This window comes from Alosa sapidissima, chromosome 12, assembly GCF_018492685.1.
Source record: "Alosa sapidissima isolate fAloSap1 chromosome 12, fAloSap1.pri, whole genome shotgun sequence".
NCBI classification, from domain to species: domain Eukaryota; kingdom Metazoa; phylum Chordata; class Actinopteri; order Clupeiformes; family Clupeidae; genus Alosa; species Alosa sapidissima.
In genome coordinates, this window is record NC_055968.1 from 2403116 (window position 1) to 2430344 (window position 27229).

Here is a 27229-nt window from a genome sequence, read left to right on the forward strand (position 1 = left end):
TTTTTTGTGTGTGTGTTGGGGTTGGGGATATAATAAATAAAAAGTTTTATGGAGATGTGCAAAAGTTGGAGAAAGTCAGGTGTGTGTGTGTGTGTTTTGACGTGTGATGAAATAAGAAAATAAATAAAAGGTCTGCAGCATAGGGAGAGGGACGTAAAAGTGCTAAAAGTCATGTAGGTGTGTGTGTGTGTGGGGGGGGGGGGGGGTCATGAGTGCAAAGTCAGTATAGTGTGAGTTCAGAGTTCGGATGGCCTGGTAGCCTGGGAAAAACCCAGACGTACTTCCGGCAAATTCGAGATTCGCTCTGAAAGTCCGTCTGGCCAAGAACCCATTCTAGCCTATTTCCAATTTTCCTAGATCTAGGCACCAATCAGAACCCTTGAGGCGGGCTTTACACGATGATGATAGAGCACCCTGTTGAAGAAGCCGGGGTTTTTTTTTAAAAAAACATCAACGACGGCTGCTGCCGCTTATTTGAAGCTGCTATCACGTTGGTTTAAGACAGAGTTAAGAGTTAGAAGTTTCGCAACTGCTTCCTTATGTTGGAATATGCAACATTGTACAAACATGTAAGGGATACCTATGTGATATCTGCAACAGTGGTAGTCTACTGAAAACAGTTTGATATTCTGTTAATTTATAGGCTTACAGTAGCACATGTAGCTGACAGAAAACACATAGGCTACTTTTGAATTGGTGTGCTACGTGAGCATAACTCGAATGCTACACTTAAGTGTTTGCCTTGAAACAATTCCGGCATAATTGCTTTGAACGTGTCTATGCCTTTGTAAATTAGCCTATGTTTAATTAAAAAGTGGTTCATTCTTCCTGCTTCTCCCTACAACCAGACAGTGTTGCAAATTGTGTGTTTCCGTCACTCTGTCTCTTTCCTTGCTCTGATTGGTTTTTGGCCTCTCCTATTGCGTCCGAGGCATTTTGATCGGCGTCCGTTTGGGAACGCCCTTTGGAAATGGTCTGTGAACGAACCTTCCCCAGATCCACTCTCAGTTACGACTTTCCAACCGGGCTTAGAGGCTGGTGGACCACTGGGGCAGATTTGTCAATCACATTGTCGATTTTTACAGCAGTCCACTTGTGAGCTGTTGACCAATGCCCCACCATTTTACCACTTTGGTCACAACACTTTTTATTTATTCGGTTATACTTTAACTTTTACTTCCTTTTTATAACATTTTATGTTTTCTCATATTCATGACAATTTAAAGAAATGATGGTGGTCTGACAGCGGACCAGGACTGGAACGCCACTCATGGTCTGATATCTGCCATTCTGATTTTTTATCAGGGAGTTAAAGGTACACTTTGCAGGTTTTTTAGCTTAATATGCACGTTTTTTAGCTTATTTTACCTTCATTTAACAGCTTCAGAGTCATTGGAATGGTTATATGACTTTTCAGGTTGAATGGTGGCCGTCTTGCTTCCCCCTAGCGCCTGTGAGCGGAAAAACCACCCTTGCAACTGTGGGCTGGCGGGCCGAAGGCCTCAGTGTCAGAAAGTATTACGAGTGTAACAAATTGCTTTACTGCATCCAAATACACATACTCGCCAGGCACCGGCTAGAAAAAGGTAGCGATGGAGTTTCTCAGACATGTGTCATGACAGAGGCAGCGAAAAAAGAAGCAAAAACCGAGAAGACAGTACGGAAATTGCCAATACTGCAGTTTACCTTTAAGGTGCAGAATTCAGGTAACTCAGCATTGGGTTGATCCAACAGTTACCTAGTGGCCAGATTAAAGGAGAAATGTCCAGCAATGGCAGTTTGAGTTGTTTTCAACCCAGCATTTTTTCATTAAGGTGAGAAAAAAGGGAGTTATAGTTAGTTTTTAGTTTGTCATTGATCATGTAGTGGAGTAGGAGGAACACCCATTCCACAAAAAATTAACCCTTTACAGGAATTATTAAGTATCATATCGGAATGGACAAAATGATCTGTGATACTAATGGAATGTCTGAAAGAAAAAAGTGAAGGTAGTGAAGGTACTGAAGAGAAATGCCAGTGTTTAAAGCTTTTTACTTTCCCTATCACTGGCATAATTGGATGATGTGACTGAAGTAATCTGAAACTAAACAGGATAAAACGGCATGGAATCAGATATCTTCACTTCCAAACTCTAGCACATTCATATGGTTACAAACCAAATAAGGTGAGTGCTGTCTGTCTTGGAAAATGTATAATCAATATAAACCATCACAGATGTTTCTCCATCTCCAAGCAATATAGTTCCCTTTATAACTACTATAACCATTATATTTTGTGATGACTATATTTTATCTATCTTCAGGGGTGTAACAATGCAAGAATCAACAGATGACCCCAATCTTTTTTCTGTGACAATGGCATGACATGTCATTCATGTTAGTCAGTTTCCTCATAAAATTGTTGGGGGGATTATGAAAACTATATTTTTGGAAACCTTACAGAATGAATCAGAAAATCTTTGATTCCAAATTTTCCAGGGTCAATATGGTGGCCATCTTGGATTTTCAAAATGGCGTCCTTTAAATACTAATTTTTCAGTCTCACATCTCCAGGATTACCTAGGATTGAATTTCCAGCAGTCAAATTGTCATGTGGGATGGCAAGAAATCCAATGGTACTAATGTTGTTAGTACTGTTGGTACTGTTGTTTTTTTGGTGATGTGGTGTTGAGTGAAGGGTTGCCAGTAGGGGGAAATTAAGATGTGGATGTTGAAATATTAGCTTAGCTAATGCTAAACTTGCCATGAAAGAACTGCATTCTGCTATCAGTAAACAACAAACTCTGCATCCCAAGGCAGCCTACATTGTTGCGGGTGACTTCAACCACTCGAATTTAAAGACTACTGCCTAAATTCTATCAAAATGTATCATGCCCCACAAGAAGAGAAAAACCGCATACTTGCATACAAAGCCGCCCTCTCCCCCATCTAGGACACCCAGATCACCTCTCACTGTTTCTACTGCCCAAGTATTCAGCACTTATCAAACATGTGAAACCAACAGTAGGGACAGTCACAGTGTGGCCAGAGGGAGCTCGCTCTGCACTTCAGCAGCGTTTTGAAAATACTGACTGGAGAGTGTTCGCAACTCAGGCCCCCCATGACTCCCACATGGACATTGATTCATATGCCTCCTCCGTTCTGGACTGTATCAACTCCAACATCAACACTGTGTCACCACCCTCAAACGGATTACCACTTTCCCTAATCAGAAGCCATGGATGAACAGTGAGGTCAGACTCCTGCTGAAGGCACGAGAAATCACATTCAGATCAGGTGATGCTCAAGCCTATAGCTCATCCAGAGCTAACCTGAAAAGGGGCATCAAAAAGGCCAAGCACAAGCTAAGGATTGAGGATCACTTCAAGAACAACTCTGAGCCCCGATGCATGTGACAAGGCATCCAAGCCATCACAGATTACAAAACTCCACCCCCCCTGTCACCGACACCTCCTTGCCTGATGAGCTGAACCACTTCTATGGCCGCTTTGATAGGGACAACAAGGAGGTTGCCATCAAGGCTGTGGTCTCTGCACATCTCCAGCCCCTCACACTCTTCACCACCAATGTGTATGCGTCACTGAGCAGGATAACTGGATCCTGGACTTCTTAACCAACAGACCTCAGTCTGTTAGGTTAGATAACCACACCACCTCACCCATCACCCTGAACACTGGTGTACCACAGGGATGTGTGCTGAGCCCTTTACTCCCTCTTCACCTACGACTGCACACCTGTACATGGCTCTAACACCATTGTCAAGTTTGCAGACGACACTACGGTGATTGGTCTCATCAGCAACAACAATGAGACGGCCTATAGGGAGGAGGTCCAGCACCTAACATTGTGGTGCAGTGACGACCAGACTCTCAACACCAAGAAGACCAAAATAGCTCATTGTGGACTTCCGGAAGTCTAAAGCTAGCATACGCACCCCCATTCTCATAAACGGGACTGAGGTGGAGCGTGTCACCAGCTTTAAGTTTCTTGGTGTCCACATTTCTGAGGACTTCTCTTGGACCCTCAACATCTCTTCCCTGATCAAGAAGGCTCACCAGCGTCTCTTCTTCCTGAGGAGACTAAAGAAGGTCCACCTGTCTCCTCAGATCCTGGTGAACTTCTACCGCTGCACCATTGAGAGCATCCTCACCAACGGTCACAGTCTGGTATGGCAACTGCTCTGCCTCCGACCGGAAAGCACTGCAGAGGGTGGTGAAAACTGCCCAACTTTCCTCACTCTCCTCTATCGAGGCCATCCAGGGCAAGCGTTGCTTCAAAGACTGTTCTCAACCCAATCACAGACTGTTCACCCCACTCCCCTCCGGGAGGTCTCTCTCCGTACCCAAATCAGCAGGTTCTAAGGAAGCTTCTTCCCTGCAGCTGTCACCATACTGAACTCTAGCTCTGCATCCCGGTGGCAACCAACCAACTAAGCACACACCCCACCTACATACTGTACATATCTGTCTATACGGTTCATACTGAATATCCATATTCATTCTGTTTTTCTTACAATATATTCTATTATAGGACAATTCTGGCGCAAAATGTACCGAGTTCGTCCGTTTTCTGGGATATGTTTTCATGCTAATCGAACATGACCAGTTTTACCACAAAACGCTAATAAGCGTTTAACACTAGTCTTCGGTGCACATGCAAAGTAAAAAGAAATCGCTATTTCTATACCACTAACAAGGCTCAAAATAGCACCACACGGTAGCATAATGAGGGGCCCTACATGTAAACCGAAGCATTGAGAACTTTGTAAGTGTACAGACAGTTTGTACAGCCCACCTGTCTATACTTTGTATATCACATTGCATGGGGGTGAATACTTACGCAACCCACTGTAGTTGCTCCACAACGGATCAATTCCAGACCAAACTTCCCGACTTCAAATGTTGTGGGCGGAGATAAGATCGGCTGGTTTCCAGGCTAGGATGGATTAGGAGATGGAGGCAAATTGGCAAGCATGATTTATTTTCGCAGAGAGAATATGCAGGACTGAGTGGCGGTAATATTTTGCACCGCTATGCTGTACATCTAGTTTATTCAAGGGGATAGGCAAACGTTTGGAGAGCATAGCCACTGTGGGGCAGCTCTGAGGCTAGAAGTCGACCACTTCCAGCTAGCATTCCACTGACCCCCATTCATTTTGCCATCACTTTGACATCTGTTGTGTAGACACTAATTACATTCAAAATAGCGGCAGGTTCAAACACACCAGGCTCCACAGTAAACAAACGAGCTCACCGAGAGCCTTTCGTGCAACTAGTCAATTAAGTGATGTTTTGATGGGTTGACACTACGTCAGAACAAATCCCCATCAAAAGCTGCACTTGAACTCGCAGCACTCTGAACGGCTACCAGACGAGTTACTGTGTTTCAGTCCGTTGCTTAACGTCACACGTTTCTCACTCGCCTGGACTGAGGATGTGCGAGAACCGAAGTCGACCAACAAGAAATGGGTTCAAATCGGCTTTAGTCGTTCAAAGTCTATGGGATGGCTTTGTCCATCTTTTACTGTCTATGGGTTCATTCAAGAAACTCCATACTTCATATAGTGATGAAAAACACACTTTTGGAAATTTATTTTAATTCAGATTTACTTTCATTTTCATTTTAAAGGTTAAAAAACACCATGTATGGATGCAATGGATCCATGCTCACACATTCATTTTGAGGTTGCAACAATAATTTTTGTATACACAAAGGCCAAGATAAGGACTCTTCTCTTTCTTCTCTGCTTCAGTCTTTGATTAATAGCTTTTTGTGGATACCAGTGCCCCCTAGACTTGTGTACTTCAGTAGATTTCAAATTCTGGGGGAAAAACAATCTCCACCAAGGCCTTCAATTAGGGACTTATCCACCTAAAAATATAGTCATTACGAATTAGTCATGAAGTGATGAAAGGGACATTTTGTCAAAATAAAGTACATAATATTAGAAGCCATGCTACTTTCCAGAGATGCATGTGCAGCATAGCTTTACTTTTCGCCTCCCTATGCAAGAAACAGTGGCTATAGCTCCTTGCTAGCACATTTTTGTACATGCAATATAATGTATCCCCCAATAAATGAAATATAATAGGCTACACAGTGTTTAGCTGAAAATAATGCATACTAAAATATACATGGCCAAAATGTGAAGAGAAGTACAATTTCCAGACCATTTAAATATTTTCCTCCCACATTTTCACTTGCATTAATCCTTAAATTGTTTTAAATGGTTTATTTGGCCTATTATGTAAATGTGCTTTAATTTAATAGAACCTCATTTAAAATATAGACTGGAACTAGGATGTGAGCCAATTCATGAGCAATGCTACTCTACTCTACTCTACTCCTCCAGTATTTGTGGTTCATATCTGACACTGAAGGCCTTCAGCCTTGCCTTATGTTTTTGTTGATAAAAATCTATTCTCTTGTAATAATTTTGAGGAAATTAATTTCCTTAAGAATACACTGTGGCCATCACATGTGAACTCTGATTGTAAAATTGCAATCCTGTGTATCTCCAGACTGAAATCCCTATGTCACATTTTATGTGTTACTCTACAGTCCTCCACAGATAAAGATAATGTATATTTCTTTCCATCTATATTCATTTAGGTGACTAATTAAAATTTTACAAAATAACCAAGGTAAACTTTCATCACACGAAATTGATGATAAATCAAATGACTTATTTTCCAACCACATTGTAAGCACCCATTACACATCTCTGTATCTATTGTCTAGTCAGCAGTTTGAGCCCAGTGAGAAACTCAGTGTGTTAATGTCAGAACGTCTGTGGGTCATTCTGTGTCAAGTCAGGATATTTCTATCCGGAAATGTCTATGACAATAAATATTAGATCAATATGTCTTCCATTTTCATTGAAAACTACATACAGTAAGTGCACTTTCATCAGAGATCAACTTCAAAGACCAAGTAGTCTAAAAAGAGGAGGGCGAGCTTTTGTTAATATACTACTGAATGTCAGTGTAATATGTGCTAATATTGTAAATCTTCATTACTTCCTAATATAGTCATAGTTGTTGTTTGAAAGTCTAGCTGTAATGATTATATATCATATATCAATATATATTTAGGTGGATGTTGTTTTCTCTGGTATTGACCGCTTAACACATCATGAGTATGGACAGGAATGGTTCTGAAATGGGTATGTTGGTTATGATATGTTGATTTGAAATTACCATTTTGCGTACACATGTATTTACATAATAATATAATTGGGTGTTCATTTGTCATAGCTGCACCCTGACCCAAATACTTTATTTCTAGCTGTGTTTGAAATGTTCACTCGTTCACTTACTCACCCACTCATTATATAGTGTTTGTTATATGGCTGATTCACTACATAGTTCCCCATGTAGTGAACGAGTGAACATTTCAAACTAAGTTTATGACAGCAATGGTCATAATGACTATTCAGTATTTTCTCAAGCAATTCACTGGAAAGCCAAGTAAATACAGTACAAAAACTGTCATTATAGTGAACTGATCACAGTAGAAGGTAGGAAAGAAATGCTAACATAGTAACCCAAAGGCAATTCTGATTTATTTTTTTTTCTCATAGATTTGACTGTACACAGTTCATCCCATTGCACAGAAGGCATATATCAACTGATTTAGTGCTCTGTCTTCAAGTCACATGGCAATAAATAGTGATAATTGAACAACACAATCAACACCTTCTAAACCGTACAAAATACACAATTAAATTATTAGTGGACACAGAACTCAAATATGTCTGTTTTTCATAAATTGTATTCTATTTGTTGATTATTAATGGATAATGTAATGTTAATATTCTACACTTTTTGAAAGGATTTTAGCTGTTAAACGTGGCTACAGTAGCCTTTCATTGGTCATGCCAATGGTAATTTCCAAAAAATTAAATGTGTGGCTTTTTTCACTTGAGTGACCATTTTAATTGGAACACCTACAGACATTGTGGTTATTGGTGCATCGATGTCATGTTATTGACCCATATCATAATGGCCAACACAAATTTGTATAAACAGGTTTTTTTGATCAATGCAGGTTTTTGTCAATGATTGCTTGTGTTGATTTCATGAAAACACTCATTTATATTTTAAATCCATTCTGTGTGAAGATTTTTTCTTCAGTTTTCAATGTCATCAAATCACATCCACACAGACATGCTGATGATAACGCTTCTCAAAGACATCAAATCACACCACTGTTTAAAGTGTTTTAACTGCTCTGTCATGATTATAAACGTCCATTCCCTTTTTTCACTGTTATTTTCTTCATACTCAACACCTGATTACTTAAAGAGTGTTGGACCACATTGTGCATTAGTCCTGTAGTGAGCTGGAGACAACACATTTAAAGTGCATTGTCAATGAATGCAGTTGTATTAGAACTAACCCTTCTGCAATCAGAGACATGAGGGAATACCTTTTAAAGGATTCTCTGTTTGATTGTGTTCTACTTACTTTGTGTTGGGGAGAGTATTGTAATGCCTTGCTGGAAATACTAGGTGGATATTCAACCAAACTTTGAAGAAATGATGGTAACACAAAATCCATAGTCTTAACAGGGATATTCTCCATTGATTCTCTATAACACGTTTCAAATTAAAATGTCCATCCTTGTCCTGAATCTCTCCAGAAAGAGGGTTACTTCACTTTGCTGCTGCCTCAGGTTTTCTTCTGTTGAATAGTTTTAACATAATCCCTTGTCCTCATTACTGAAAAAATATGATTTCCAGGGGAAACATTAATATCAAGTCCATAACTGTTCATTATTTGGAACTTATCAGCAGCATTGCTTCAACAATTCAGAATTGAGAGTGGTCCATTTCATCCAACCAGGAGGCAGGACTAGTTGGAAAGTCTGGGTAGCCTGTGCTGCTCCCTGTAGAAAGGTCAGAGGTTGGGCCACCAGCCATGACTCTCAGAGCTTGCCCAACACCAGCTTGGCCAGCCTGTGTCATGATATTGTCCATGGAGAAGCTCAGGCTACTTAGTAGTGGGGTATGGCCTGGCAGTGAGCTTATGGAGGATGGAGAATGGGGGAGCCCATAGGGGCTACTGGCTCGTACGTCATGATAAGGCTGCCCAGTACCATCTAATGTGAATCTTCCATTCAAAATACCCCCATTTGCCGCATCACCAACACTGGCATAGATACTGTTAGTGTGGCCCAAGTCTGCCAAGATTTGATCATCTAAATACGAAAAGAAAAAAGAAAATACAAAAAAAAGAATGTTATTGATCAGATCTACAGACCGTCTCAGTCACAACACAAATTCACTTAAAACCTTTTGTATTCTGTTCACTGTACTTTTGTGTTTAAAAATGAAATAGTAATAATTAGAACTAGAGACTTAAGGAAATTCACTGAAATATCTTTTAAGCTTTAAAACGTAGTAGTGTTCAAAGCATGTGTAGAATTGATCAGAGGCGGAGGAGGAAGGAAAGGAATAAAAGGTTTGCAGGCTAAAGCTGTGCTTACCTCTGAAGCTGATTTCACTGTCACTCAAACCCACATCCTCAGCTGAACTCTCTTTTTCTATTTTGCTTGTCCCTCTGCTGCGTTTGACACTTTTATAATATTGACCCCAGCGGTGGCGGCCCGCATCCTTCTTCAGGCGTTTTTCTTTTGCTCGGCGGTTCTGAAACCAAACCTGTAAATGGTGATAACAAAGGTTTTGAAAAATTAAAGAACAGCCTTTTGATCAAAATCATCCTGTTTGTGGAGAAAAAGTAGAATACCTGTACCACTCTCATGTCCAATCCCGTCTCAGAGGACAGCTGTTCACGTACATGTCTTGCTGGTTTTGGGGAATTCTTGTAAGCACTTTTCAGGGTTTCTAACTGTTTGGCTGTGATAGTTGTCCGCGGGCGTTTTGCTCCTGCTTCCGAGTCATCTGTGAGCCAGAAATTAAAAAACTTTTTTGTAATTTCATGAATAGAAATGAATGATTTTTGAAGAGGCATTCTGATACCTCTTTAAAAAAAAAATTCTCTCTCACAGTCATTGCTCTTAAGTACTTATTGTAGTAATAGCTCTCTTCAAAATGACCCTGTTAAAACTGGAAATGTCAATGTGCAACAGATGCCCTTACCATAAAAGCATACCACATCACTTAACAAGTTTATGTGTGGACTACACAATAGAATTTCAAATGTCGATCCATAAAATGTCACTTTTGGACTGATATTTAAGACACTGACATGCTTGCTCAATTATTTTTGTCTTGATATCTTGTGCTACATTTATGATGGTACACATGGTGCACGTGGTAGTTAATTTACTGTGCCCTGTTGCAAGGTCTAACAGCCAGTGGGTTCCCAGAATGCAGTACAATACTGTAAACTGCTGGCAAGTACTAAAAGTAATTATTTCCTTTAAAAAAAATAACCAGTATAGAATGAGCTACACCAATTATTTTAAGTAGTGAGTTACCTACCATTGTTGACCTACCATTTTGTTTTGCCGTCTCATAGTCTTCTTTGCACACCAGTCTGCCATCTTCCATGAGATAGAATTCATCACCAGTGGCCAACTGTCGGCTACAGATTACACAGGAAAAGCAGTGCAAGTGGTACACAAAATCTTGGGCTTTCCTTACCACCTGTGTAGGGGGAATGCCCTGTTGGCATGAGGCACACTTTGTTCCAAAACGTCTGCAAATACAATCACAAACAAAAAACATTTTGATATGCATGCCTAAATAGACACATATTGTGTTATTGTCAAAAAAGCCATTATTACCAGGCATCTGACACAATAATGTAATTTCTAATCTGTTACAACTTTAATGACAACTGATTTTGGATTGCTGGTATGATACATTGCTACGCTCTTAAAGCGAATGTGTTGAAAACAACACACCTTGTGTTGTTTTTTAACACATCTCTTTATCCAGATAGGGACAACATAGTTTGTGTAACACATGCTTTTGTTATACTGTGTACACTCTTAAAATTAATGTGTTGAAAATAACACATCACTATGTCCAGATTGGGACTACACAGTTTATATTCATTTTCATTCATTCACACATTCATTTTAAGAGTATAGCAGTAGCCAGTGTTACTTAATAATTAATTCACTACCATTCAAAAGATTCTGAAGCAAAAATAGAGATTTGAAGGCATTTCCTGCTGTCAGTGGGCTGCTCTCACATTTGACAAATGGATTCAAATCAATGTGGTGAGTGGCAGAGAGGACAGCCCTCACCAAGCGCACAGGGATAACTAATTAAGCACAGTCCTTCCACATGCTGTAAATCAGAATGAGTAAGTGAAGTTTGCTCATTACTGTGGGGAAATACCCCTCCTTACACATCCCAGTCCCTGAATGGGTTGCCAGATCAGCTCTTTGTCTCCAGCATCCCTCCACTTTTAAAATTCAGAACTCGCCCTCCTGGTCTGTCCCTTGGGCCAGCTAATACAGTTAGCATCCACTCAGGGACTCAGGGGCTTTTTTAGGTCTCTCTAAAGCTCCTGACATTAGATCCTCTAAAACATGATTTAGTGAAAGCCAGTCCTGATCCTGTTTTGTGTAAAAGTCAAACTTAATTTTCATCTTTGTTGCTAAGGAAATGTAATGGTACAAATAGAATAAAGCATAAAGAAGATAGGCCCTATGAAGAACCAAAAAAGTTTGTGTGTGTGTGTGTGTGCGTGTGCGTGTGCGTGCGTGTGTGCGTGCGTGTGTGTGCATGCATGCGTCTCTGTCTGTCTGTCTGTCTGTATGTGTTAGCGTCCCTGCCATAAGCAGTTCAAGAAAGTCACACAACAATTGCCTTCATGTCTCTATGTCTCATATGGGACTATTAATTGCAACATAATTATCTCTGAGAATTAATAATAATCCTATGTTGTTTATTATTATATATGATTAATCATAGTTTAGACAATTACAAAGTTAAACATTCAAAGCTGTATTCAATTCATAGGTTAGGTGTATACTGTATACTGTTGTTAGCGTAGGCTAGGCTACTTGCATATTCTGAAAAATATATAGGCCTATATTTATCCCATTTTTTCATCATCTTTAGTCATACGTTTTAGTGAAGAAATTAATAGAAATTTAAACTCACTTGAAGAAATCTTCTTTGCAGTAGATATTTCCCATCCGCGAGAAACACTTATCTGCCAGCGGTCCCTGACATTCGGTGCATTTCAAACATTTAGCGTGCCAATGCCGGTCCAAAACCTTCAGAATAATTTTGTCGAGGATATGCTGGTTGCAGCCTGCACATTGAGGGATCTCTGTGAAGAAAAAGTGTAAATAGTGTATAATTCCCTATTTCCCAGCATATCATCATAGTGTAGGTTTAGGCAACTAAATTATCAGAAGAGTATAGGCCTATAGGCTGCAACCTAACAAGATAATTAAAGCATTAAATCCAGCACCACCCGTCTCAGTAATAGTTTTTTTCCACAGGCGGTCAGATTGTTGAATAGCTGATGCACTTTCTGTCTTGCACTATGCACTTTATGTCTGATTTTTGTCTGTTGTATGTTTCCTTGTCTGTTATACGGCATGTGAGTGATGGAGCAAAATGCATTTCATTGTATTGTAGGCATACAAATGACAATAAACCGAACTTGAACTTGAGATAATTAACAACAACGGCAACAATGTTATTATAAATATTATTTGTATTCTTATTATTAGGTAAGATATTATAATATAATTGAATAGGCTACTCTACATAGCCTATAGACCTACGCCTAGCCCATTCCTAAGCGCTTGGCCTTGTCTTCACAATAACGCCTTATAAGGCTGGAAGATCAATGTTCACTATCTTTTTTAGAAGCCCAAGTCTGCTCGACAAATTGTAGGATAGCCGGCTACTGTAGGGTAATTACAAACTTTTCCACCCATAGGCCTAATCTGTAGACTATGTAGCCTAAGAATATAGACTACAAAAATGACCGAATCACTCCATCGCTGCCCAGTCTAAGTGCGCGAAGACAAACTAAAAAATAACAGGCCAGGCTAAAACGTAGCCTAATTAATTTAAAGAACACACAAATTAAATTAATCCTGCCACCACTAAATGCATATAGCCTATAAATAGGCTACGCTAATCTGATTGAAATCAGATAGATTCATCATAAAACGGCGACAGGGGGGCCAATAGCCTAAATACCAACGCAAGAAACAGGACATGAGGTGTTGTTGTTAGCCTGGATCTCTAGCGCTAGTGAAAGTGTTACCCTGTTTCGAGACAAAGTGGATCTGCGCATGAATAGACAGCAGTGGTCCCATTCTGCACAATCTTTGACCTTGGCCTCTGCACGCTGTCCGAAGACCACTGAAGGCTCGGTGTATCCTTTCCACAAGATCTGATCATTGTCACAGCTATCTTATTCATTAAACGCAGAACTTCACACTTCACACAAATTGTTTATGCTCCGCTCAGCCTAATGTTTTTTATCCAACATTTCCACGTTTATGCAGACACGATTGCTGCCTCCGAAAACTTCATGGAAATGGGTAGGCCTATTTAGAATAGAATAAAATAAAATAGCCTTGGGCCATGTTTTGAATGCTCAGAATAGGCTCGTTTAGGCTGTTTTTTTTATATTGTTTCACAAATATAGGCCTAAAAATTGGTGTAGAATACATGTAGGCATAGACTAGACTATGGATGATTTGCGTATGCCTGTAGCCTAATAACTGTCTGTCTAACCACCAATAATAGCCTACCCATAGAAAATCATCTATCTATAGGCTGTTATGCGAAGTAAAATGAAGAGAATCTGAAACAGCATGTTATGTAGCCTAGTCTTTGTTAAGCAATGGGCTATACAAGAACGGTTACCTTAAATAAGTTTAGATAGGTAGGCTATTTCTTTACATCATAGGCTATAGAACTATGGGAGGTTTAACGAGGTCTACTCATCGACAATCTCACGGTGTCAACAATCTAGGTCTGGTCAATCTGTCTTGTCTCAAATATATTTTCATCAATGTCTCAAATAAAACAAAGGCTATGTGACTATAGCCTATCTATTTTAGGCGTCAAATCAGATTTTTATTTCTAGGCTACTTATAGGTTTTGTGGTCTTATTGATATGAAACGGCCTATGCCGTTTTATATTAATAAACATCCACATGCAGTTTACCTTTTGGCTTAGGCTACATCATCCTTTCAAAGTGGCTGTCTCCGTTGGTCTTTAAAGCTCTTAGGTTATAATTTCTAAATAAGCATTATAATACAGTCAAGTGTCCACGCGCATGTTGCTGGCTCGTATGAGAATAATTAGGTCAGGAATTTATCCAATTCATCTCCATCTTGATTGCGCGATCAGATTATATAGGCCTAACAGAGATTAACATAGAAGAGATAAAGAGCAGATGCCACGATAATAGGTTATCCGCTGCTTTGATGCTTGCTTTGATAGGCCTATAGCCTCGCTTTGACAAAATGGCAATATTTTTCAGAGGACATAGATAGGCCTGAAACCTGCATTTAGCAAATAACCTGAATCTTATGTGAGGTTTAATATCAAAACCTAATGTTTATTATCGACACCCAGCTTCTAAACATGTTTGGCCCACTTTAACAAAATCAGCATTTAACTGAATGACAAACTGACAGCTGGCCTAGAGATAAGAAGAAAATCTAAATGGGCTATACAGCCAGGAAAGTTGGCTGTAGCTATTTCAGAAGACGAAAATATGGGCAATGCATAAAAATAATATCTTAAATAAACGTAACCTCAGGCCTTCCCTTATCACGTTATGAGGCATATAAAAACAAAATTCTTGAGTTAGCATATACAGTAGGAACCCATGGAATGTTGAGATTGGTTACAAACAGGGTGATTATAACAGAAGGTGGACCCATGTTAGCTCTAACTCAATTTGTATGCCTAACAAATTATTTCATGGTCAGTGCAATGTAGCCTAATTATAGGCTACAGAGAAACATGTGAACCCGACTGCTGTGGCTCTTTTCTGACAGCCTAGGTTTAAATGCACCATCCCCTCGCCGACGTAGACTGCCTGGTTACATCCTATGCGGATTTATGCTTTCCATCAAAAAGCACTACAGCACTTTGGAACCGGCTTTCCAATAAAGTCTTTCAATAACAGTTAATAACAGGTTTGCCAATTGTCTTTTAACATGGCAAATTAAATAGGAATGGGAAAACCCTTACGCTGCATTGGCACTCCAAGTATGTCCGGCAGCCCCTTCCCGGGAGTCTCTGTCAGAACGGCTGCGCTTTGCATCATCGTCGTCTGGTCCAGGCAACACTTGCTATGTGAAACTCTCCGAATCTCCCATACACATTTAAATACGAGGAAAGCGACCAAATCGAGTATCCTTTATCAATCTTCACTGCAGTCCTACGTTATCCTTAGGTTAGTTGGTTGGTTCAAAATGTGTAGGAGGCGGTAGCCCCCGTGGCTTGCGAGTCCACCAGTAACTTGATACATTCACACTGCGGGACACATTTGACGTTCACACAACAGAGACCTACCAAGAAGCCAATAGGAACACAGCGCAAAGCTCAGAGGGGCGGCGCCTACTTTGAACCCAGGTAAGTGAGGAGTAGCGAACACAGACAAGCCCACCAGACAGTGCAGTGAGTGCGTCCTTAGACAAACTAAACCTCATGAATCTTGAATCCTGCACGCACGTTTTAATACTTTGGCTACCCTTAGGCCTATACAATATTCGTATTAGACTTCGTAGACATTTTAGCCCACTTAAATGCATTTAATTTGGTCCTGTAGAAATGCTTTTCGGCACTTTCCCCAATTTCAATGATAAATAATAACTAGCTCACGCTGCAACACAGGCTTAGGCTAGGCCTACTTGTAGCCAACACACAGAGGTAAAATTTCAAGGTCAGATGGACATTTAACCGCATTTCATTAAACGGACACCGAAACTGACGCCATTATGTTGTGATGTTTTTGAGACCAAGTGCCAATTAGGCGATTAATAATGTTTTCAATAATTAAATACATTTTCATTTCACCAACTCATTCAGGCCCTACATTCGGTTCACCAAATTGCTCATTTTCAGGCTAGCCTACTAGGCCTAAAGTAGACCTAGGCCTATATAGAACAAGTATCAATGAGTAGGCTAGGATAGATAGAAAACAATCTGTTTCTTCTGGGGTTTTTTTCATGAAATTTATTGAATAGGCTATTAGATTATGGCGTGGACACGAAGGATAAATAGCCTAAAATCCATTGGCATGCAGAATGGCAATAGTCATTTGCTTGTGTGCATGTCAAGAGGGATCATGACGAGCATGGTGTTTTTGTTAAATGACCATACTGATGTAAAGGCCAATGTAGCCTAAAACTCAAATTAATACATCAATCAAGACATTTGACGCCATTTAGAAAACTCATTATCACTCCATGGAAAATTAACCTTTAGTAAAAATGAAAATAAAAATATGAATTTCGTCGAGTCCAGGCTAAAAGTTTCTGATCAGTGCTTCTCTCAATGACTTAGGCCTGTTGTGCTTAGTTTTACAATCGCACAATCCACATCCTGAAGCCTCGCCAACTAGGCTACTACTAGTAGGCCCATAGCCGACAGCGATAAAGAAATCCTTCGGCCCTATACTCAAAGCTGATGTCAACAGGACAAGAGATCTTAATAAGATGGTTTTTTTTTAAAATCCCACTGTATGCTACGGCATATCCCCATTATTAGGTAGAGCTTAGAATTGTTGATTAAACTATTTTTTAATTAGGTCAAAGATGTGATCCGAAAAGAGACCCTTTATCCATAACGAATAGCCTAAATGAACGAATAACAGGCCTACCTGAATAATAATAATAAAGAGTGATTTCATAAAAGCAAATGATCAAGTAGATTAAATGGACAATGCATGGAGGCGTTGTTTTCAGTAGCGATCAACATACACCAGTAAAGCTGTTTTGGGTCACGAATGATCCCACACGACAATCTCATTTTTATTCCCCTTTACAAAGATTACAAAATTATGTTGATTGCATTGGGGATCACACTGAGGCGGGATTGTGTGATGGTAAAACAAATGACATATAACGGTGCGTCAGTGAACCAAATTCATGTAATGTTTTGCGTTTAAGAGGATTTTTAATTAAAACAATAACATTACAGATTGCAGGTAACCATTCGCGTAGGCCATTGGACTAAATTTGAACTCTCTCTCTCCCCCTCCCACACAAATAGACCTACAAGTAGCATGCAAGAAGCCTACGCGATGACATGGCTGGTTCATCGGGCATGTGATTCCATGAACTGCATGATTATCACATTAGTAGGGTAGCCTACTAGTAGGGTCTTCTTCAAATTATAATATTGGGTAGCCTATAAACTATAGCCTAGGCTATAGTGAAATCAATTTTAAAAAAGTGGGCTAGCCTGTGAAAGTATGTATAGGGCCTAAACTGTAAAAAGTATTATTTTCTACTACGGAAAATAGCCTAGCCTACACCTTGGGCAAAGGTTCATGGGGACAGGTTGCAGGTCTATGGTCATTCAGAAAGACATGAGCAACCTGAAAGCAATAACTCAGCTGGAGGGCTACTCCTCTGCCCCTGACGTTGACCTTGTCATCTCTAATAAGATGTAGTATTTCAAAGTAACAGTTCAATGACTCTAGCATTTCAAAAATCAATCTTATCAGTTTAAGTAATAAATCGATATAATCTATCTGTACATTATCCAAACACCTCTGTGGATCTGGCACCATATGAATACCACTAAAAACAATTAATGGCAAGCGTTAAAACAAACATACTATTCAGTTAAACACCCACGAGTCAAATATCCGTTCCTGCAACTCAACCCAATCAAATATGGAAATAAAAACAAATAATTGAAGTAGGTTATAGACCTTTTTCAGATCGCTCAAGTAAGATGAATTGCGATGTGAGACCTCGCAATTCACTCACTTGGTCTTGTTTCCCCCCCCCCCCATATAGCCTAGTCACAGTTGAGCTTCGCTCCGCGGACCTGAGATTCACTGACACATTAATCATGATAGTAAGTAAGCCTATTAATTAAATTCGCCTAGCCTACTTCACATTCTGCAGGCTAGCCTATCCTTGTTAACCTTTCAACTTCAAACACACTCATGTGACAGACTGAGCGTCTGGCTACATTTGCAGCTATAGACCAAAAACGCATTTCCGTGTCAGTACCAGTTTTTAACCTGATTTGACAGTGCACCATTTCCTAAATCAACTGCAGGCTGCTCAGGGTAAGAATAAGCCAAATTAGCATCAAATTCGACGCCAGGTCTTGAAATATAACGTTTCAGCATTATGAACGACAGGGAGCTACCCTGCGTCTCTCACAGCAGGCCTATGATCGTTAGACGGCTGCTGCCATTTTAACACGGTCATTGCCAGGTCCTATTAATTAGCCTACCTAGATCTACATTTGGTTAGGCCTACGCTAGGAATATTTTTTTCCTTATAGCTGAGCAGAGAACGGCTACCAGCTGATCTGTCCGTGTCAGACGACTTGCACCATTTTTTAGATGGTGCGCGGGACGGGGATGGGGACCTACAGAGAAAGCAATAAGAAAATTAAATTGCACTTGGGGCAAATTCTATTAGGGAATAGTTATAGTCTCCTGACAGATCCTGTCCATTTACGTAATTAAGCTACGAGAAGGGGGGAGGGAAAGGGGCACAAAATTCTGTCAGCTATTGTTGAAATAAACAGATAAAACGCCTCTTTATCCGAGCACAGGCCAGAAAGCACAGGACAGAAAAAAAAATAGGATTAGAAATTAAGTGAAATGGCCTATTCTAAAAAACAACTGGCCTAATAATAGAATCATATTGATGGTAGGTATTGTTAAGTAAGGTATTGGTATAGCATTATTTTTAGGCTGCTATATTATTATTATTATTATTATTATTATTATTATTATTATTATTATTAGGCTATTATTATCATTAGTCTATTATATCTACTAAAATTAAGTTATAATTTAATCAAGTCAGTGCAATTTGTCCGTACAACCACACCACAGACCGGAGTCAAATGTACAATACCCAGGCTCTGATTATATGAAGATTTTTTATATTGAACTAGTCTAAAAAAAAAAGGACATTGATAACCTTAGTCGGAGTGAATTTACGCTGCGTTTGACAAAGCACTGGAATCATTGTAAGAGCAGGTGGTTGAATTGCTGCGGGGAAAATGTCCAGTCGTTATGAACAATGGCCTGGCTTTGAAACACTGGCCTCCCAAGGGATGTGCTCAGAAGGTCCGTCATTTTAGACCACACAGGCCTAAATTAAATTCTCGGTCGCTTGACACAAACATAGGCTAGGCCTATAAGAGGTGAATAATTTGGATATGATTCCTTACAGCGGTTACTGCATTATACATTTTAACTCTTCCTAAGGCTAAGCTATAATAAAGCTAGGCCTAGTTAGTCCTATTAATGGAAACTATTTGATTTGAACAGTAGCCCTATTCATTCAAGGACAAAGACTACAAATGTAGGCCTAAAGAAACCCGTGGCTTAAAACATAGCCTGATAAAGACAATATATTTCGCCTAAAAACCAATGCTAGATCTCCACAATAAACACACAACGAGTGTTCAGATGGCTTTCCAATCATAAAAGTAGTCCTAGCCTAGCCCTACTTTTTATTGACCATAATTCCCAAAGGCATTGTAGCCTATGCCTAGTCTATGTTATAGGCTAATTCGTATCCCTCTAACCAATAGCCTATCTTGCATTTTTTCAGCGTTTCCTGAAACTTAATCATTATATTTTAGGCTCACCAAAATATGATAAAACTATGGGTAGTGATTGGCAAAGTTATGAAATGAGATCGGCAGTAGCCTACTGGCAGATATGCCTAAGTTTATTTTTCCCATTCTGTTTTGAAAGGATGGACACTAGGCCTACACAGCTCACACATTGGACCAGAAAGTGAAAGAGACGAAGTTCCATATACAGTAGAATAGCTTATAATAACTTAGCTCACTTAACATATGTAGGCTAATAAAAATGGCGATAGCTATTGCAAACATATAGCCTATAGTCTACAAAACATGCGCTGATTCAAGATCAGCCGCTTATATTTATTTAAGCCTATTATTTCATCAGTACTTCTCGACCACTTCTTGCAAATGAGCAGGCTGTTGGACTTCTGGCGTCCGGGAGCGCGAGTAGCCTACGCACATGTCATGCAACATAATGTCATAATATTATATAACCATATTATATATATATATATATATAAAAAATGCAAGATAGGCTATTGGTTAGAGGGATACGAATTAGCCTACAACATAGACTAGGCATAGGCTACAATGCCTTAGGGAATTATGGTCAATAAAAAGTAGGCCTAGGCCTACTTTTATGATTGGAAAGCCATCTGAACACGCGTTGTGTGTTTATTGTGGAGATTTAGCATTGGTTTTTAGGCGAAATATATTGTCTTTATCAGGCTATGTTTTAAGCCACGGGTTTCTTTAGGCCTACATTTGTAGTCTTTGTCCTTGAATGTATAGGGCTACTGTTCAAATCAAATAGTTTTCATTAATAGGACTAACTAGGCCTAGCTTAGCCTAAGGAAGAGTTACAATGTATAATGCAGTAACCGCAACATAATGTCATAATATTATATAACCATATATATATATATATATATATATATATATATATATATATATATATATATATATATATATATATATATATAGTGCCTATAAAAAGTGTTCACCCCCCCTTGGATATTTCCACTTTACTGCTTTTATAAATGGAATCAATTTATTTTAAACAATAATTTAAAAAAATTCCCTCTTTCATCTCAAAGTGAAAGCAGATTTCTACAAAGTAATGTAAATTAATTAAACATATACAATGCAGGATCATCATCAAATAAGGATCATCATAAGTCCAACAACTGCCACACATTTGAATTTCCCCTTGGGGATCAATAAAGTATCTATCTATCTATCTATCTATCTATCTATCTTCTATGCTCAATCACTCACCCAGTACTTCATATCTCCTTTCCACCTGCTCTGACACTGAAGAGCTAGTCACTCTTCAATTCATCTTGACATGACACTGTTGCCTGTGTGGCTTCTTTAAAACTTAAATGCTCCAAGACTAGCAACACTCCTTGGTTGAATGACACCCCGATCTCTCAGACTAGTTTGTAGGAGAGTAAGGCGCAAATGGAAGAAAGATAAACTGCAAGTGTCTTATGACATTTTCAGAGATTGTCTAAAAGATTACCAAACCTCTGTTAAGACAGCTAAGGCAGATTCTGACTTAATAATAATGCTCGTATACCAAAAATATTGTTTAAGATCATTAATTCCATTTTAAATCCTACTGCTTCTGCTGACACTCTTCCCCCTACTATTGAAGTTGTTTCTCAACTTCTTCATTGATAAGATTGATAACATTACATCTCAAGCTGTATCATCCTCCCAGTTATCTGAGGTTGTCTCTCATATGAATTCCACCTTGTGCCACTTAGATGTCATGCCTTTTTAAGGACGTTTTTGTGGCATCTGTCCCCTGTTTTGGCTATAATTAACAGTCCCTTAGCTAAATGGAGTGGTCCCCTCCTGTTTTAAACAAGCAATTGTTCAACCTCTACTTAAGAAGCCCAGTCTTGACCCTAATGACCTTAAAAACTATAGACCTGGTTGAGTGAAATGTGCTATATAAATAAAGTGACTTGACTTGACTTGACTGTGTGTGTGTGTGTGTGTGTGTGTGTGTGTGTGTGTGTGTGTGTGTGTGTGTGTGTGTGTGTGTGTGTGTGTGTGAGTGTTTAATGTTTATTCGCCTTAAGTCAATTCATGCAGCTCCTATGAAGATCAAAAGACCGCTGTGACCACACCAGATAGCACTAGTTGATATTTCAGCAATGTCTAGTGGACAGCGCCCGTTACTGCCACCGTCAAGTGGCGCCTTTCACACTCACATTACATTTTGTCGATAAGTCAACAAAACATTAGGTGAAGGCAGTAGTTTCCCGCTGCCCCCCACCCCCCTCTCTCCCTCCAAAATTGCGGTGACTACTTTCGAAACAACTGGGCCCAGTTCCCCGAAAGCATCTTAAGCCTAAGAGTGTCGTAAAGTCCCTCTTACGAACGTCTTAAGATTTGGCGACTGTTTCCCGAAACCATCGTAGCTTAAGAGCGTCGTGAAAAGTGCTCCAGAGTTGTCGTTACCGGCTAAGAGCGTCTTAACAGTACTTCTCACTGAGGTCACCAACAGGACATACAGAGGAATTACAACTTAGAATACATAATCCATCTTACGTTCCCATTCTTTATTGTGTTTACCTGTGATGAATTAGATTTTAGCGTGCAAAACAGCATAGCCTACATTTAATGGTCATAATAATGTGATGAAAAGCGGACAAAAATGCAATCCAGTTATGAAACGAGACGTTGCCAGAATAGTTTGCCATTATCTTTGCTAAGTGAGGGTTATATTTTATTAGGCCTATAAGGGTACAAGTAGAGAAAGGAACATGTGGTTTAGTCTGTAGGCCTACTGCATCAAAATCTAAGCCTACACATTTCCTCACTTTCTTATCTTCAAACGTGTTCTTAAGTGACACAGCGAAAAAGTAGCCTATTGCATGGTGAAACAATCTAATCTTAAATAATTACAATTATTTATGTCTGTGTGTGGTGTATAACCAGGGCTGTAGTCAAGACCACCTTTGTCGAGTCCAAGACAAGTCCAAGACCAGGACTAGTCGAGACCAAGTCAAGACCGAGTCCAAAGAGGTTCGAGTCCAAGACAAGACCGAGTCCAAAAAGGTTTGAGTCCGAGTCAAGACTGAGTCCAGGATAGGAAAAAAAGTCTTATGCATGACAGTATCAAGACAATCATTTTGGGTTATTATTATTATTATCTAAAAGCAAAAACAGTGTGAACACACCCAGGATTTGTAAGTGTAGCCATTCCCCTTCTCCAATATTATTATAGGGCTGTCAAACGATTCAAAATATATATTTTGAAATGAATTAATCTCGATTAACCGCAATTAAAAAGTTCCTAAAGACTAAAGCTTCTTAAATGGCATATTAAATACAACATAAATCACAAAATTAATGAGTAACCACAAAGGTAAAAGTAAAACACTTTTATATTATTTAAATGATAATACTGACACAGTAATTGTGTTTTAAAGTATTAATTTCTTAAGAAATACTACACATTTGATGCTGTTTAACTCATTTGTAAATGGTGCACTGTCACTTTAAGCCCATTGTGGCCACGTTCTCATAATGATCTTTTTTTTACCAGCTCCATTGAAATATAGCCTATAGCTAGTCCACAAGCTCTAATATTGTTTGTGCCACATGTATTGTACAATATTAACAATGATAAGCATGATATTAAGTTGGTATAAACAGTTTTCATTCCTTTGGAAATAGAAGCATGTAATGACATGATGCTAGCTAGACATTTTCTGTTTGCAATTAAAAGTGAATGATGAGCCTGAGCCAGTCACCTAGCTATCTGAATGGAATGTGTTTCAATCGGCATAATATGTGCTTCATGTAAACAAATTATTGAAAACTTCAAGACTCACCAGTTCCATTACACAAAGGCAAAGACAACTCTTCATATTTTTGTCCATTTTTCAAATCATAGTGAGTGCAGCCTACATGTCATACATGTTTATAACTGGTCAGTAGTGGAAATCGGATAAATCCGCAATCTCCTCTAACCTCGTCTTTGTTGCCTTCCTTTTATAAGTTTCTTATATTAAAAAGGAGATATCAATTATCATCAACAACGCCAAGCCAGCTGGAGCCTGCCAATCGTTTTCTCTCCTTCTCGTGTGCGCTCAGACGCGCTCTCAATTAAATGGAGTACGTTCAAGTTGGATCTTAATGGAGAGGACCCGAAAAGTATCGTCTTTATGTAACTGTTGCTGTTGGTGCATTTTGACATTGTAAACGTTATCTAACAAGAGTGAAAAGCAGTTTGCAGTAAAGCTACTATTTGGCTAAATGTTGGTTCCTCTTTATCTTCAGCTAACTCCACAGACAGTAAAATAAACTCTCAGGCTTGCGGTTTTAGGTTTTGCGGCTTCCGTTACGTGACATCAGCCCCCCACAAAGGTAAACACTATTGAGTGTTTTGTAACGCATTATGTATTTCAAAATGAATCGCGGCGATTAACACGTTAATTTTGATGGCCCTAAAGACACCTGGACTCGGTCGAGACCAAAAGCCATATTTGGCAAGACCAGTGGCCGAGACCGAGACAAGACCAAGTCCAAATACTAGCGAGTCCGAGACAAGTCCGAGACCGTAGAAAAACGGTCTCGAGTCCGGACTCGAGTCCAAGACCGGACTCGAGTACTACAGCCCTGTGTATAACCTACTTGGGATGCTTACATGCAGATGTCAAAGTGTTTCTATTTTCGTATTGATGTGAATGTGTAGATCCGAAGCTTAAACGGTAGGCCTATAGCTGTGACGTGCAGTCACCTGACATCACCATCAAATCAGAGGATATTTCAGAACTATTAACGTGGATAGCTCCCCTTAAGAGCATCTTAAGAGCAGTGCACGCGCGTTCACGCTACGAGCATGTTCGGGAAAGAGTCGGAAAAACCAAACGAACAATCGTAAGATGAATCGTAGAAAACCCTCTTAAGAGCGTGTCTCCGTCGTTATCGGGAAACTGGGCCCTGGGCCCTGGGCCCGAAAACGTTAATAGTTCTGAAATATCCTCTGATTTGACGGTGATGTCAGGTGACTGCACGTCACAGCTAGGCCTACCATTTAAACTTCGGATCTACACATTAATTCACATCAATACGAAAATAGAAACACTTTGACATCTGCATGTAAGCATCCCAAGTAGGTTATATACCACACAGACATAAATAATTGTAATTATTTTAAGATTAGATTGTTGCACCATGCAATAATTTTTCGCGGTGTCACTTAAGAACACGTTTGAAGATAAGAAAGAAGTCGAGTAAGAAAGAGAGGAAATGTGTAGGCTTAGATTTTGATGCAGTAGGCTACAGACTAAACCACATGTTGCTTTCTCTGCTTTTTACCTCATAGGCCTAATAAAATATAGCCTTCACTTAGCAAAGATAATGTCAAACTATTCTGGCAACGTCTCGTTTAATAACTTGATTGCATTTTTGTCCGCTTTTCATCACATTATTATGACCATTAAATGTAGGCTATTTTGCACGCTAAAATCTGATTAATCACAGGTAAACACAAAAGAATGGGAATGTAAATTGGATTATGTATTCTAAATTGTAATTCCTCTGTATGTCCTGTTGGTGACCTCAGTGAGAAGTACTGTTAAGACGCTCAGCCGGTAACGAGTACTCTGGAGCACTCGTAGATCTACGAGTGTTTTCACGACGCTCTTAAGCTACGATGGTTTCGGGAAACAGTCGGCAAATCTTAAGACGTTCGTAAGAGGGACTTTACGACGCTCTTAGGCTTAAGATGCTTTCGGGGAAGTGGGCCCTGGTCAACACCTAGGCTACTTGCTGAGATAAGATGACATCACCATCAAATTAGAGGATATTTCAGAACTATTGACGTGGACAGCTCCCTTAAACAGCGTCTTAAGAGCAGTGCACCCGCGTTCACACTACGAGCATGTTCGGGAAACAGTCGGAAAACCCAAACAAACGATCGTAAGTGCATGTCTCCGTTGTTATCGGCACTGGAGCACTCGATCTAGGAGTTCGGGAAACAGTCGGCAAATCTTAAGACATTCGTAAGAGGGACTTAGGCTATATATGATGCTCTTAGGCTTACGATGCTTTCGGGGAACCGGGCCCAGTAGGCTACTCGTTAGTGTCTAAGAGCGTCGTAACAGGTAGCCTAGGCTACGTCTTCTCACTGAGGTCACCAGCAGGACATACAGGGAAATTAGGCTACAACTAAGAATATAATTATCCAACTTACGTTAGGCTACCATTCTTCATTGTATTTACTTGCAATTAATCATATTTTAGCGTCCAAAATAACATACATGTAATGGTCATAATGATGTGATTAAAACGGACAAAAATGCAATTGGCAGAATAGTTTCTGATTATCTTTGTCTAAGTGTAGGCTATCTTTTATTAGGCCTATAAGGTAACAGCAGAGTAAGGAACATGGTGCATCAAAATATATAAATAATATTATTTAAGCCTATTTCCTCACTTTCTAACTCAACCTCTTCCTCATCTTCAAACGTCTTCTTCAGTAACACTCCAAAACAATATTGTGCTGGCAGCAGACACAGTGGGACTCTCACAAGGAACAAAGAACAGGCATGACAAATGTAGCATATGGAGCAGGCCTAAGCCTAATATGGTCATACATCTTGCAACAAACATGAAAACAGTGCAACAATTAAGCTCATCTTAAATAATTACTATTATTTATGTCTCTGTGTGGTAGGCCTATATGGTCTACTGGGGATGCTTACATGCAGATGTCAACGTTTTTCTATTTTCACCTGACATCACCATCTTAAGAGCAGTGCACGCGCGTTCACGCTACGAAACAATCGGAAAAACAAATGAATGATCTTAAGATGAATCGTAGAAATGTCTGTTTATGTCTGTGTAACTTAAGAAGACGTTTGAGGATAACATAAGTCTAGGCTTAGATTTTGACGCAGCACAGACTAAACCACATGTTCCTTTCTCTGCTTTTACCTCATAGCCTATGCCTAATAAAAGATATAGCCTACACTTAAAGATAATGGCAAACTATTCTGGCAACATCTCGTTTCATAACTTGATTGCATTTTTCTCTGCTTTTAATCACATTATTATGACCATTAAATGTAGCCTATGCTATTTTACATGCTAAAATCTGATTCATACGCTCACACAACACACGCTCACACACATGCTCAGAGTGATTAGAGTGAGTTCCGGCGCCGTCAAGAGTGGCAGCCTACTCAGCAGCTCCGTGTCTTAGTGTTTGTTTCTACGTCTTTTGTTTACTTTTTATATTATATACTTTAATTACTCTTTCTGCTGTTTAAGAATGTGTTTGTGTTGTCTGTATGCTGCTGAGACCTTGAATTTCCCCTGGGGATCAATAAAGTATCTATCTATCTATCATCACAAGTAAACACAATAAAGAATGGGAACGTAAATTGGTTAATTCTAAGTTGTAATTCCCCTGTATGTCTTGTTGGTGACCTCAGTGAGAAGTGCCTGTTAAGACGCTCTTAGCCGGTAACGAGAACTCTGGAGCACTCGTAG

General features: G+C 39.5%; 1 protein-coding gene across 1 annotated transcript; it reads right to left on the bottom strand.

Moving 5' to 3' along the window:
* Positions 1-7790: 7790 nt before the first annotated feature.
* On the bottom strand, positions 7791-15236 carry lhx4 (LIM homeobox 4). Its single transcript, XM_042056202.1, has 6 exons — positions 15161-15236; positions 12085-12256; positions 10461-10663; positions 9749-9903; positions 9489-9660; positions 7791-9200 (listed from the first exon to the last, which is right to left on the bottom strand). Exons 1-6 carry the CDS (start codon positions 15234-15236, stop codon positions 8812-8814), a joined length of 1167 nt encoding a protein of 388 aa, XP_041912136.1. The 3' UTR covers positions 7791-8811.
* Between the last annotated feature and the right edge of the window lie 11993 nt (positions 15237-27229).

Excerpts from the sequence above, each read along its gene's own strand:
- lhx4 (XM_042056202.1), bottom strand. The coding sequence starts at position 15,236 with ATGATGCAAAGCGCAGCCGTTCTGACAGAGACTCCCGGGAAGGGGCTG. Across the intron at positions 9,904-10,460 it reads TGAGACGGCAAAACAAAATG|ATGACTCGGAAGCAGGAGCA; the intron begins GTAGGTCAACAA and ends TCTGGCTCACAG. Across the intron at positions 9,201-9,488 it reads CAGTGAAATCAGCTTCAGAG|ATGATCAAATCTTGGCAGAC; the intron begins GTAAGCACAGCT and ends TTTCGTATTTAG.